The sequence below is a fragment of the Sinocyclocheilus anshuiensis genome, unplaced genomic scaffold (genome assembly GCF_001515605.1).
Source record: "Sinocyclocheilus anshuiensis isolate Anshui unplaced genomic scaffold, SAMN03320099.WGS_v1.1 scaffold112, whole genome shotgun sequence".
Taxonomy (NCBI): domain Eukaryota; kingdom Metazoa; phylum Chordata; class Actinopteri; order Cypriniformes; family Cyprinidae; genus Sinocyclocheilus; species Sinocyclocheilus anshuiensis.
This window is the reverse complement of record NW_015557175.1, coordinates 860,449-875,982: the sequence shown is the minus strand read 5'-3', so window position 1 is coordinate 875,982 and position 15,534 is coordinate 860,449. Positions and strand designations below refer to the sequence as shown.

General features: G+C 37.1%; 1 protein-coding gene across 2 annotated transcripts in view; it reads left to right on the top strand.

The window, feature by feature from the left end:
• Window positions 1-15,534, top strand: part of LOC107678471 (FERM domain-containing protein 3-like) — a 63,433-nt gene that overhangs the window by 7,226 nt on the left and 40,673 nt on the right. For both annotated transcript variants that reach the window (XM_016473748.1, XM_016473747.1), the window contains exons 2-3: window positions 10,765-10,869; window positions 12,790-12,832. In XM_016473748.1, coding sequence (XP_016329234.1) covers window positions 10,765-10,869; window positions 12,790-12,832 — 148 coding nt within the window. The remainder of the gene's footprint in view (window positions 1-10,764; window positions 10,870-12,789; window positions 12,833-15,534) is intronic.

Here is a 15,534-nt window from a genome sequence, read left to right as displayed (position 1 = left end):
TATATTGAATGGTTTCACTAGGTTTTTCAGCTGTAACTTCACTATCAAAGAGGGTTATTATCATTAATTAAACTATTAAAAACATATTTTTTTTCTGAAATATAAAAACAACTAATATAAATTACAAAAGCACTATATAAATAATACTAAAATAACACTGTATCAAACAAGGTGAATGAAACCATTATAGAGAAGGTAAACCAGAAACACTAGTGAATTAGAGAACTTCATGGGAGTAAAACGGGAGTATTTTGGCTAGCTTCATTAGAAAAGTTAAAAGAAAATAATTGAAAAGGAATTCTTAAAGTATAAATGAAACTAAACTTCAAATTGAAAACAAACAAGAATTTGTGACATCTACCAATTAAAACAGTAAACGAAAAGTAAACCAGATATATAGTAACAAGGAAGTACTGTGATATTGCCATGGTTTGTGGAGATACCATGGTGTCCTATGAATGATTTTCGGAGTATGAAAATAGTAATCATTCAGAACTCATGATATATATCAAAGCACCATGGCTTTACCATCTGATACCTGCAGTGTTTTAAGGGTAAGTGTTATGAAGGTGTCAGCGTGCCGTAGCTTTAGTCACACTAATGTAGCACACTAAAAAATGCAGCGGTGTCATCACTGATTAAACATTGCTATTTTTGTATTAGACCAAATGCAAATTGCCCCATCTGCAGAAATGTATCTCTCATCCTCTCTCATTCCCTCTTCATCAATAAATGTCCAGAGAGCAAGAAGGAGAGAAGGTGGTGTTGTGGTGAAGACTATAAATAGTGCTCATGCTATTCTTATCCTCCTCCTCCATGTCCTTTGATGAGATTTTTTTTTGCAAGAATGACTGAAGAAAGAACAGATCATAAAACAGGAGGAGGAGGAGGAGGGGGGGGGGATCAGGAGGGGTGTAAATGAATGACGTCATTGCTCTGGTGGTGAATGATGTGTTAGTGATGTGCAGTGCATATGTACTAACCACTGCGCTTCATAGACAGTGTGTACGTCTGTGCCCAGAATGCAACACTGTTTTTTTTTTTTTTCAATGCTCTGTAAATCAGTTCTTGTTCTTTTGCTCAAACACATTTCTTTTTTAAAATATGGAACTTTGGGGAAATTGAAAAAATGATTAATACATAAAATAAATATCTTTTTGATTCTAAAAATGCTCTTAATTTTTTATTTTTTTTTTTAGGGCTAGAGGTAGGTTTAGTCTATAGTAATTATATTTATTAATATTTAAAAATAAAATTAGTATTTTCTTTCTTTATTTTTCTATGACGTCCTTATTTAGTTAGTAAGCATGTGTGTGTTTGTGTGTGTGTGTGTGTGTGTGTGTGTGTGTGTCGAAGTGTCCTCCCATTCTGTTTGTACATCAGTAGCCTGAGGCAGTGCAGTGACAGTGTGTGGTGTGTGATGATAGATATTTTAAGAGACAACAGCATGTTTGGCCATTGGGGATATATGACCCGTTAAACGCACAAACACACACTGATACACACTCATATCTGTCACTCACAGCACTTCTGCTGGAATGAAAGCATATTACACTCCACAGAACAGCCCATTCAACTACTAACTAATATTTCACAAATAGTTTACTTCCAGGGATATATATATTAGGGCTGTCAAAATGACTGAAAAACTCAAGTAAAATTTTCCACTTAAATATCATCAAAAATCAAATTCTATTCGAATTTAAAATGCATAATTTCAGTTAGGGGGAAAAAAAGCTTTTGGCTTCTCTCCTGAGGCCACAAGAGGGCGCATCGAGCAAAATATTATGCACGTTTCTTCAAAGCGTAATAAAATAACACGACTATCTTTGAAAAAAGTGCATAATGTTTAAAATAATGTTTATAAACCATATATAATTAATAAAGTTGCTTAAACAATTAGAAAAAAAAAACAGCACCATGCATGTATGTATAGTTTAATACAAAGGACCGAAAACCAATCACAAAAGTAGGCTACTTTCTTCATTTAAAAACATGAGATACAGTGGGAGGGGAAAACCGCCATAAAGTCTGGAGACATGTTTTTAAAAAGTTGAACTTGCATTAATTTTACATGGCTTTCTAAACATGCCGCTCTCTTGTGCGAGACGAGAGTGCAACGCTGATAGATGTCCCTCTAGAAAATGTGATAAATATGCGTTCTGTGTGAACGGCTTGGTTTCAGTTTCGCCGTAAACAGCATCTTCGCCACACTGATGCTCTCGTTTTCTGCTATATATTGAATGAACAACGTAGCAGCACCGCATCTAGTGGGTTCAACTGAATAGGCTAACGGACGCAGACCTGTGGATTTTTTTTTTTTAATTCGACGAATATTCGAAATTCGAATTTTTTTTGACAGCCCTAATTTATATATATTAGGGCTGTGCAATATATCGAAATTATCGAAGTATCGCAAATGTACATACCGCAACATGCATATCGCTACAGCTTGCAATATTTGGGGCCATGAACAAAAGACTAAGAGAAAATCACTCACTGCTCTTACCTAAATAATATATATATATATATATGTGTGTGTGTGTGTGTGTGTGTGTGATGTAAGGTGGGTCAAAAAGTTGCTAAAACTAATTGCATTTAATGAAAATTTAAACTGTAATACATTTTCATTTAATTGCAATTAATTTGCTTATATGTTCTGAAAAATATTATATTCTGTTCACACTCAAAGCTTATATGTTTTTTAAAAGTGTATTATTTCCATAATAAGTATTCTTTTTAAAAGTATGCTAACGTGTACCTCATTTTCACAAGGGAACCCAGAACAACAAGAAAATTCACTCAAGCTGTCCGTGTAAAATGAATAAATGTTTTATGATGCAGCCACAATCAGTTGTGATTGTTACGAATACAGACTCATTCATTTTGAGAACAAAAGTACCACATTTGCCATCTTCAGCATCCTGTTGTCTTCATAAGCAACATTAATTAACATTTACTCTTAAAATGCAAGGTTTAATCAATAATCAATTCAATTTCTCAATTGAATCATTGAAGGTTTGCAATAAATAGGACAACGTTTGGCCATTTTTCTAGCATGACGTGACTTTAATTGTCTTGAATGATTCCATCATCACAGCGGATCAGTTAGAAATAGTGAGTCACTCACTTTGGCATCTGTACCTCCTCCTAAATGTTCTTCTACCAATTAGTTTCTGTATTCAACTCGACATGTTTAACCTTTTAACATCCTTAATGACACTGTTTTTCGTGCAGTTGTGACATCACTACATGTTTAAACTGGTCACATTCTGTCCAGATTTGCACTCACTAATAATTGTGATATTTTCTGATGCAGGAATTGCTTTATGCATTGCAAGCAGAATGTCACCTCACAAATTATTCATACAGCCAATGACATTTTCAGACTGCAGGTCTACATGCATAATCAAAAATAACAATCAAATGTAATGTAAATCAGTGCACATGGATGTTGCACAGTACATTTTAGTTATAAATCATGAAAAGAGGAAAAAATTCATCAAGGACATGAAAGTATACGTTTTTCCTTCAAAACACTAGACAGATGTAGGAACTGATGAAGAAATGAAGATGTGATATTCAGAATATGTTTAGATCTTTAGTTATGTACTGAGCATGAGATATAGACAGTAAAACAGAAGAAAGACTTCGTCTTACCACACCAGGTCAGTTTCACTTCAGACCTGTTGTCGGCATAATCCACTTTCCTTTGCTCAGGGATTAGAGGATGAACAGAGAAATGCTTCTATGGTTTCAAGATTAGATTGCTCCCATTATAGCCATAAGTGTTGCGCAGGTCATCAGGGTCAGATCCAGAACAATACTGGAGAACTGTTAAATGGATTCAGAATCTGCAGTGTGAAATGTCTGTGACATCGGCGTCACTATGTTTTTTAGCATCTCGCGCAATGAGCATCTAATTTTTATTTAGACAATATGTCCAATAAGAAGCAGTTCATGGTGGTACTTCAAGCTTGAATATCTCAGATGGTAGTAAAATTCCTTATTAATACATTTACATACAGCTCAGAGGCCATGATTAGTGCAGCCAAAAGAAGATATTCAGTCCCTCCAGGATTTCGCGGGACTTTTTTCTGATTTTTGCGGACTAAAATGACTGATTTTGCTGCGGCTTTTCTCAAAATTTGCAGTGATATTTGCGGCATTTCTTATAGTTTTGCAGTGAAAATATGCCACAGACAACATTCTTCTAACATTGTTATGACCTTTCTGACTTCGAGAACCATTGTAGGGCTCCAGACTAACATTTGAGGAAACCAGCACCAGTGCCATTAAGTTCTACAGGAGGTGGCACCAGCACCTGACAGAAAGGCGACCGTTATTTTAGAATGTATCGCCTTATTGTTTCCATGGCGACGCGTCATGCTTGTCATGTGACACAATGGGTTAAGTTCTCTAAATAGTCCCTCCAGGAATTCGCGGGACTTTTTTCAGATTTTTGCGGCCTAAAATGACTGATTTTGCTGCGGCTTTTCTCAAAATTTGCAGTGATATTTGCGGCATTTCTTATAGTTTTGCAGTGAAAATATGCCACAGACAACATTCTTCTAACATTGTTATGACCTTTCTGACTTCGAGAACCATTGTAGGGCTCCAGACTAACATTTGAGGAAACCAGCACCAGTGCCATTAAGTTCTACAGGAGGTGGCACCAGCACCTGACAGAAAACACGTCTTACAGATGTTCTTGTGCTGTCTGGGTAGTTGAGATGCAGATAACATTTATTGTATTACTGTCATTCAAAATGTCTAAATATAATTTAATAAATACAAAAATATATATATTAGGGAGTGGAAATGGCTAATAAGCCTATCAGTACTTCTCTGCAGCCATCTACTAGTGGTAATTTAATGTCTTTTTTATTTTGAAATAAGTGTTTGCTTTCCTACATTATGAAACTTTTAGCTTTATAAATGGGGGCAACCTATGAAGGATGAACAAATAATGTCATCACATTCAAAATAACTTTAAAATTCTGTAATACTTAAAGCTTTGAAGTGCTGGGAAAAGTTGTGTGAAGCATTTAAAAACACATTAGACCATTTCTGCCACAAGTTGTTCCTGTAGTTTTACTGTTAAATCCATGGTGAATTCGACTGCTTTCTTTACTGTATCTCCCAGCGCTGTGTATAACTGTCTCGCGTGATTGAGATCAGCCCGCGGCTCCGGCCTGAGCAGATAAACGGTCTGCGCTGCGTAGCCCAAACGAGTAGCGTGGATTCGTTCCGCTTTCGGTTCGTTTGTCCAATGTAGCTCTTGTAAATTGGTCATGATGATAACGCAAGGCTGTTCATTCCATTTTTGGAACCGAGAAACAACCTTTCTTTGACTGAATGCATGTTGCGATGACGTCACGGGACACGTCTAAGCCCAAAATCAGCAGAAAATCTGCGGCAATTATGAAAATTTGCGAGCTCTTGCAAAAATTGCAAGTTTTTCAGCGATAAATTCAGCGATCGCAGAATCGCAAAATCCTGGAGGGACTGGATATTTAATGAACATTTCAACTGTTTTTCTCCATACAATAAAAGTCAATGGGGTCCAAAATGTTCAAGTTCTAAAAATGACACGATGGCATCATTGCTTGGTGCTTGTGCCATGACGTCATGATGTTAAGTCATGTGACATGCAAAAACCAATGAGGTTTGATGTTTGGCCTCGGTATACACGAGTTGATCATTGATTTGACTTGAGATAACTGCTTAAATTTTGCAGGACATACATATACAAATTGCTTCAGAAAGGTGTGATCACTTTTACTATCATTCAGAAAAATTTTACAGGTGAAATCCAGGCATTTAAATTGTGAATTTATGTGATCAGGAAGGAGCTGGACAAGCGAATTTGCTGTGGTGACCAACAGAAAGTTACTTGCTTTGAAAGGGACTTCTGTGTGAGTTGTGTGCATGCATCTCTATTGACAATAGACAAAACAAAAAAAAATATGCATCTCTATTGACAATTTAAAAAAAAATCACTAATGCTGCACTTGAAAACTTGAAAACTAAATTTTATGCTGTCATGTCCTTTTTTGGAGCTAGAATCTTTTGGACCCCATTGACTTTAATTGTATAGATAAAAACAACAGGAACATTTTTCAAAACATCTTTTGTGTTCTACTCATAAGATTTTAGAATAACATGGGGGGCTATCATTTTTGGCTGATCTATCCATTTAATTGCATCATTTTTTAGCGTTCCCCCCCACCCCAAGTTAATCACACTAATTTAACATGTTAAAGGGGTCCTATCATGCTTTGTCACTTTTTCAACTTTAGTTAGTGTGTAATGTTGCTGTTTGAGCATAAAAAGATCTGCAAGGTTACAAAGCTCAAAGCACACTCTAAAAGGAGAAATTCTCTTTAAGAGAAAACACTTTTCAAGAACTACAACAAACGGCTCGCTCGGACTAAAGCGTGCTTCACTGAAAAGGGGGCGAGGCCTGGTAGAGCTGTGCTGGAGACCGTAGACTGTAAAAAAAATTTAAAAAACCCACTCTGAAACGCCCTGTAAAATCTGTCCTGGCAAAGGTTCTGTACAATCCTTTTGTTCATAAACATTCTCAGCATCTGAATCGGCCTCGAATTGGTATGGCAAAATTGACACCATCGTTAATATTTACAGCTAAGCAGATAAAACTCACTGTTATGGTAAGGGACGTGTCATTTTCAATCACAACACACTGGGCCAGCTAACCAATCAGAGCACATTTTGTATTTCGGAAGGAGGGGTTTCATCGAAACGGGAAATAAACTGGGGTGCATTTCCCAAAAGCAACTATGGTTGCAAGTTCCGTCGTTACCAAGAGAGTCCAGTGGAATTTGTGAACATAGTTAGCTAACAATGCTTTTGGGAAATGCACGCACCCCAGGTCGTTTGAAACAGACTGGGAAAAGAGGTGCTGCAATAATGTAAAATATGTGAAAAGTAATGCGTTTTTGGAACAATCAAGAATGAAAACCTTTTCTAGTACACCCCAAAAACTAAATCAAGACTTAATAAAAAGGCACAATAGGACCCCTTTAAGTTGGCAGACGGACATTATTTTAATTTTAATGATGACACTTTATTCCATGTGTAGTCTTCTGAACGGCATCCTCACTTATTAGGTTTAAAATCTGTAGAGATTCTCGTTGCAATCCAGACATTTTGTGAATCCTGAATTATAAATTAGGCCCTGTAAGATTGCCTATATATACGTATATACGTCACCATACCCCCAAGCCTTTAACATTGACCAATCCTTCCTATATATTTGGGCCAAGGACAGACTAAACCATTCTGAGAAAATGAGGGGTTAATGGTAATCGACAGAGGATTTGTCAGCTGCTCAAATGAGGCACGTTTGCATGTTGTAAAATGCTAACATCTGCCTTTTCCATTATCTTCTATATTCTTTTCTTTTTTTTTGCTACTTTGATTTTCTTATTTTCTTCAGATTTTCCTGCTCACATAAATCTCCCACTAATTCACACTCTTCCCTGTTTTGTCCTCTGCTTAATGATATGAACGGATCCTTGCGACCTCTGGATTAGCAAACATTAGACGTTTAGTTCTAAGGGAGACACTCATAATTGATATGGCATGGGTATTAATTACTGAGCATTTTATCTAGGGCAAAGCTTTCATGGTCCTAGACTCTGTTTGTTCAGACTAGAGCTGCTGACAGAGGCATTGCTAATGCTAAGTGAATCTCGGAGGGATTTTGGAAGGTGGAGAGTTAAAGAAAGAGCAGCAATGAAGCGTGGTTGCTTTGTGCTTAAACTTGTCTTCCACACCATCTTTTTAAACTCCTTACGAATTGATCATCGCTCCCCCATCCCGCCTCCATCATGCATGCATGCTCATTCATTGTAGGTGTTTGTCAAAGCAAGCATCACTATTACTAGTGCTCATACTGTATATAGGATTAGCATTTAAACAAACCATAACATTTAACATTTCTAAACGTAGTTTAATGATTCACTGTTTCCCAAAACCATACATCCAACAAACATTTGTAACATTGGTAAACCTGTGGAATAAAGCATAGTTTCTTATTAGTTTGACATATGGAGTTTCATACAAATCTCATTTTACATCTTTTAATTTGTCAAGAGAATGAAAGTACAGTTTTTGAAGAGTGGCTGCTGTAAATAAAGCAAAACAAAAGAGAACAAAAACTGACAGTCTTCCGTTATTGTGTTCATTATTTACAGCAATAATCTGACATTAATTACCCTAAAACCTGACAAAAATCTCAAAACTGATTGATAAGCGGAAGTTATTACTCCACCACCTGCACCACCAACAGATCTATTGTGGTTCGAACAGACGTGTGACAAAGTAACTAAGGTTTTGCGTAAGTCTTGACTAGTGAGTTAATTTCTCAGACGATGATACAACACACTAGAAACCACAAATAACACCCTACATTATTACATTGGCAACAAACTAACAACCACTCTGAACATCTCAACAACCGCATAGCAACACCCTAGAAACCACAAACAACAACTTATCGTGTGGCAACACACCTACAATCACTCAGAACATCTTAGCAACCACATAGCAACACCCTAGATACCACAAATACCACCCTACAATAGTGGCAACAAATTAATTATCACTCAGAACACCTTAGCAACGCATAGCAACACCCTAGAAACCACAAACAACAACTTATCATGTGGCAATACACCAACAGTCATTCAGAACACCTTAGCAACAACATAACAACACCATAGAAACCACAAATAACACCCTACAATAGTGGCAACAAATTAATAACCACTCAGAACACCTTAGCAACAACACAGCAACACCCTAGAAACCACAAATAACACCCTACAATAGTGGCAACAAATGAATAACCACTCAGAACACCTTAGCAACCACATAGCAACACCCTAGAAACCACAAATAACACCCTACAATAGTGGCAACAAATGAATAACCACTCAGAACACCTTAGCAACCACATAGCAACACCCTAGAAACCACAAATAACACCCTACAATAGTGGCAACAAATGAATAACCACTCAGAACACCTTAGCAACCACATAGCAACACCCTAGAAACCACAAATAACACCCTACAATAGTGGCAACAATTTAATTATCACTCAGAACACCTTAGCAACCGCATAGCAACACCCTAGAAACCACTAACAACACCTAACAATAGTGGCATCCCACCAACAATCCCTCAGAACACCTTAGCAACCGCATAGCAGCACCATAGAAACCACAAACAACAAACTACAGTACAATAGTCGCAACACACCAACAATCACTCAGAACACCTTAGCAACTGAATAGCAACACCCTAGAAACCAGAAATAACACACTACAATAGTGGCAACACACCAACAATCATTCAGAACACCTTAGCAACCGCATAGCAACACCTTAACAATCATATAGCAACACACCAACAATCACAGGTCACTATTGTAGGGTATTATTAATGGTTTCTAGGGTGCTGCTGTGTGGTTACTAAGGTATTCTGAGTGATTGTTGGTGTGGTGCCACAATTCTAGGGTGTTATGTGTGGTTTCTAGGGTGTTGCTATGCAGTTGCTAAAGTGTTCTGAGTGATTATTACTCTCAGAACACTTTAGCAACCACATAGCAACACTCTAGAAACCAGAAATAACACTCTAGAATTGTGGCAACAAACTAATAACTAATGCAGATGTATAATCAAATTCTTTCTATTCAAAAATCAAGTTCTTTCTATCATTGTAAGAGAAATGTAATGATATGATAAATCTCTTCTTAATTCTGTCCAATGTAGAGCTTGATCTACATTTCACATTAAAAATGTGCATAAAGAGACGTGTTTGTTTTGTAGTCATTAATATTTAGAGACTGAAGCTTTAAGAAAATGATGTTGATGTTTTTCTTCACATACTGTACTGTTAGAGCAGAACGTCCAGCCCATAGAGTCACTCTGTGGTGGTACTGAGACCTTGCTCTCAGTGAGATGTATTTCACTCATCAGGAGTGTGTTATAGCACCCTGCGTCACATGTAATAACAGCAAGGTCAAAACAATGATGTGGAGCAGAGACATAGTCCTGTATCAGACCATAAAGCCATCATCACTCACTGTGCACCAGTGTTTGCAGCAAGGCTGTCCACCCCTGCAGGACTTTAACATACATTAAAAATGATAGATTTTTTTTTTTTTTTTATGTTTTCAAGATTTAATTGAATTGAATGTTTGCATTTTTTTTATTCAAATTCAAATACTATTTATTAAAAAAAAACTGTAAATGTATTTCCATTTACATATGAACAACCAGTTAGTAATGGTACTGAATTAAGTTTCACAAATATTAAGAACACAAAACATTCTTGCTTCATTTTGATTCAGTCAGAAATTCATTCAGTAAAGGATTTGTCAGACTGATGACTGATAACTTGTGAGTCTTTAAAAGAACCTGTTCAATAAAACGTTACACTGTATGGTTGTTTTTGAGTGTGAGTGAATATAGCACAATAAAAAGATAAATAAATTAGCCAATATTAAAAAAATTGACAGTCATATTTTTTCCCTATATTATTGTATTTTGTCACTGTTGTGAATTGATGAATTTATACAGACAACAGTAAATATGATGATATGTTCATGAGAACGGTCTCGCTAGTTAATTTGATACTAAATATCTGATGTAATGACTTACAAAAAAGGTAAAAAAGTTGAATTTGATTATGGCTTTGATTTGTGTTCATTTGATTTTTCTGTCCTCTCCAGAGAGACACTAAAGGGCAGTTTCTCTTGGATCACGTGTGTAATCAGTACAGCCTGCTGGAGAAAGATTATTTTGGCATCAGATATGTGGACCCAGAGAAACAAAGGGTAACTACAAATTCACAACTCTAATTTATTTTGGCTTCAATATTCAGTAAGCGAATACTGACCTGAAAGTTTATGTAACTTCAACAGATATACTGTTTAAGCACTTAAACCATACTTAAAGGGGTCATATGATGCGATTTAAATTTTTCCTTTCTCTTTGGAGTGTTACAAGCTCTTGGTGCATAAAGAAGATCTGTAAAGTTGCAAAGATTAAAGTCTCAAATCCAAAGAGATATTCTTTATAAAAGTTACGACTCCACGCCCTCTTAAAACCGCTCGTTTAAACACGCCCCCACATGTCTACGTCACGATGTGGGAAGATTTGCATAACGCCGCCCAAATGATAGAGGTGATGCCACCTTATTGGGACAAAAGCCCTCCCTACACCTACCCGATACTTTATTTTCAACTTTTTGATGATTTCCTTAATTTTTATTAAAAATTAATGTTTTTCTGATGTGATTTAAAATTTGAAAAGGGAGAAAAAAAGTTTGCCAAAAGGCAGCTTCGAACCCGGGTTGATCGCGTCAAGGAGTATGACACACGCTTTACCATCTACGCCACTGAAGCTCATTGATGACCGTCTTTTGTTGACTAGCCCAATCACACGTTCGTGGGTGCAGTTAGTGTAAATAAACACGCCGATTTTTTTTTTTTATTCCCAACAGTTAAACAGAAAAAAACACAGAAAAAAACAGGGGGTGCTACAGCACCCTCAGCACCCCCCTTCCCACACCTATGCCTCGTTTGTAATGGGTTTTATTGGATTTGTCCCACCGTGCCAGGAGACGGCATCACAGACAGTGTTTTAAGGGGCGTAACATTTCTGTCACACACTTGAGGTATTCGGCCAATCACAATGCACTGGATAGCTGGCCAATCAGCGTACACCTCGCTTTTCAGAACGATGAGCTTTGTAGAAATTGATGCGTTTCAAAAAGGCGGGGCATAGAGGAGAAACAATAATGTACAGTATGTGGAAAATAATGAGTTTTTTGAACCTTAAACCGCATAAACACATTGCATTACACCAAATACACAACATAATGTTCTTTTTAGCAACGTCATATGACCCCTTTAAAATGAATATCATTGCATTTGGTATGCCAATATCAAAGAGACATCTGTAAATAAAATGCAGCATTTTTACAATAATTAATAACTGCACAATTAAACTTAAATGCACGTACAATTTGTGAATAATTTAAAATCCTGTCTCTTGAGTAGCAAGTACACTACTGTTCTTATTCTCATCAAAATTACATTTATTTGCATTATCAAAAATACAGAAAAACAGTAATATTGTGAAAATATTATTGCAATTTAAAATAGCTGTTTTCTGTTTGAATATATGTTAAAATGTAATTTATTCCTGTGATCAAAGCTGAATTTACAGCATCATTACTCCAGTCTTCAGTGTCACATGATCCTTCAGAAATCAGTATAATATGCTGATTTGCTGCTCAAGAAACATTTCTAATTATTAGCAATGTTGAAAACAGTTGTGCTGCTTGTAGAAACTGTGATTTCAAGATTTTTGATGAATAGAAAATTCAAAAGAACAGAATTTATTTGAAATAGAAATAGAACCTCACAAATCTTAAACACACTGTCACCATGGTAGATATTTCATCCTTATTCTGATTCTGAACAAAGTTACCATGACAACTGACCAAGGGGTTTTACCCTACTGTATGTACGACAATGTTTCTTCAGTCGAGCAGAAATTCTCCCAGCAACACCGTATTGAATTATTTCCAGTAATTTATGTTGTAATATTAATGTTTGTTATAGAAAAAAGGGAGGGATCATCAGTGGGAATGCTTGTCCAAAGTGCTTACCATAAAAAATGCTGATTTGCATCTTTAGCTGTCAGTACAGAGCAGTCAATAATTTCCATCTCTTGTTATTGTTTTACAGCATTGGTTGGACCCGAGCAAACCAGTCGTGAAACAGATGAAATGTAAGTTATTTATTTAGTTCTTGCCTTCAAGCTGGCAGATTCTGATGTATCGGTAGAAGTTGTGAACGTAGTGTCACTCTTTTCATTTTCATTGTAGCACAATTTAGACCATTTTGTACTTAGAATTTTAGGCTTTTCCTCCTTGAAGCTCACAGATATGGTAGGGAATATGCAATGGGAACTGGAAATGTTGCACCACAGCTCAAAAGTTGAGGAGATCATGAACATGGTCTTGCTAAAGGAGGGAGTTATATCTAGAGACAAAAATGCAAAGTTCTGTCAAGAAACTCTAGATGGCACAGGCCGATAGGTTCTAATTCAATCTGATATAATCACATCATTATTCACATGGCGCAGCTAATTGGATTCTTTCGCATCAGCAGCCAATGAGCTTGCTGCTCAAACATTCAAATGCTGGGCTAGTGCTTGCTGTAGCAGTTACAGAAACCCTCCACCTTCCCCAGCTCCACCTGTATAGATTTGCTACGGGGTGATTTCATGTATGTTAGATGTGCAGCAGCAGCATTTCCTACATGCTCACAACAGCATGTCTGTGAATGTATTGGCAGTAGCAAGTCTCGGTACTTGCTCTGCCGTGGCAACAATGTAGCAGATCTATTCCACCAAGACCAAACACATTAACATTGTCATGTACATTACCATGCTAAACTCTTTGAGAGTCATGACAGAAATATCATAGACAACCTAGCAACCAACCAGCAACTCTAACAACTGCATAGCAATGCTCTGGCAACCACCCATATCACCCTAGTATCGTGGAAGTGAGTTTTAAGCTGCTACATTTATGCTGCATCTGAAATTGAATACTTCCCTACTATATAGTATGTGAAAAACAGTAAGCCAAAAGAGTAGTATGTTCTGAATTCATAGTATTCGAAAAACAGTAGGCTAAACCCGGATGACCTACTACTTCCACCCGGATTCTGATGTGCATATTCTGGACACTCTACTATCTAATGAGTCCATAGGAGAGGATTTATGAATGGCAGTGAAGAGATGCAACTGATGCTGGTAGGTTACATGAAAGTAATAACATGGCGGATGTAGTATGTCTGAATTTCATTCATACTACCCATATTCATACTAAATAGAACATTCTTTTTCACAAAGTAAGTTCAAATTCAAATGTAGCTCCTACTCAGACAAATTCGATACGGTTTTCTATGATCATGCACCCGGAGCACACACAGAAAATCGCATTGTATGAGTACTGAATTGAGCTCTCTTTCATGTCTTATTGCACTTGAACGGACAAATACGCACAAAATTATGTCAAAATGTCTGTTTTGGCGGGTATTCAAGTAAACACGGTCGGTTATGTCTTAACAGTTGGGAGAATATTGGTGTATCAGTGTATTGGATCAGTGCATTAGGTCTTAAAGTGACAGCAGCCTAATATTCCTGCTACTGCCTGTGTCCTTAATGTTAATCAAACAACAAAAGAGGAAATCACTCACTGCTCTTGACTGAATCACTTTACTAGCTTTAATAAAGGTTAATTAATTTATACAAATACATATTTCTGCTTGAAATAATGAAGGATGCCATATGAAACTTGTTCTAAAGAATATAAATATAACTACAGGCATTTTATTGAAAAGAAGACCATGTCCTTGTTCAATAATAATAATAATAATATTAATATTGTTCATATGAACAGGTTATTAGGTTTTCTCCAGGAGTATATAATAATCTTGGAATTTTTTTGGTTAATTTATGTTTAATGCATTACAATTTAACTAAATCTGTTAGATTTTAGTCTGCCAAATGAACTGTAGATTGACTAAAATCTTATGATATTTAGTTAACTAATGCCGAGTTCACACTGCACGATTTTCAAAGACATCGCATCACTGTTGGTTTCACACTGAACGACTATCTGGGGTAGCATTCAGTTGTTGCTGTGTTCACACTGCACGATGGAACGACGACAGGAGGTTACACACTGCATGACTTTACAATAGGAAGAATCGCCGACAGCTCTGTCTGGTGCAGGGTTGCCAGGTTTTCGCTACAAAACCCACCCAATTACTACTCAAAACTAGCCTGAAAATAGCCCAATTGCTTTCGAGGGGGTCCCCCAGTAAAAATCGGGTTGGGGGGATAAATTACACATTTTTTTGGCGGGGTTCTCCTGGTACAATTCACATTCCAGGGCCTAAATATCACTTATTGGGGTCGCTTCAACCTGCTGACATAAAAAAACAACCGGCGGCAATCGCGGATTTGGCAACACTGGCACAGTGTGAAAACAACGGCGATCCGACGAGTTTGAAAATCGTGCAGTGTGAACTCGGCATTACACACTGCATGACTTTACAATAGGAAGAATCGCCGACAGCTCTGTCTGGTGCAGGGTTGACAGGTTTTAGCTACCAAAACCGCCCAATTACTACTCAAAACTAGCCTGAAAATAGCCCAATTGCTTTCGAGGGGGTCCCCCAGTAAAAATCGGGTTGGGGGGATAAATTACACATTTTTTTGGCGGGGTTCTCCTGGTACAATTCACATTCCAGGGCCTAAATATCACTTATTGGGGTCGCTTCAACCTGCTGACATAAAAAAACAACCGGCGGCAATCGCGGATTTGGCAACACTGGCAAACTATGTTTCATATAACTCCTCCCCAAACTTCCCGCTGCCCTGTATCTTGGTCTCTCATTGGCTGTAGGTCATCGCCG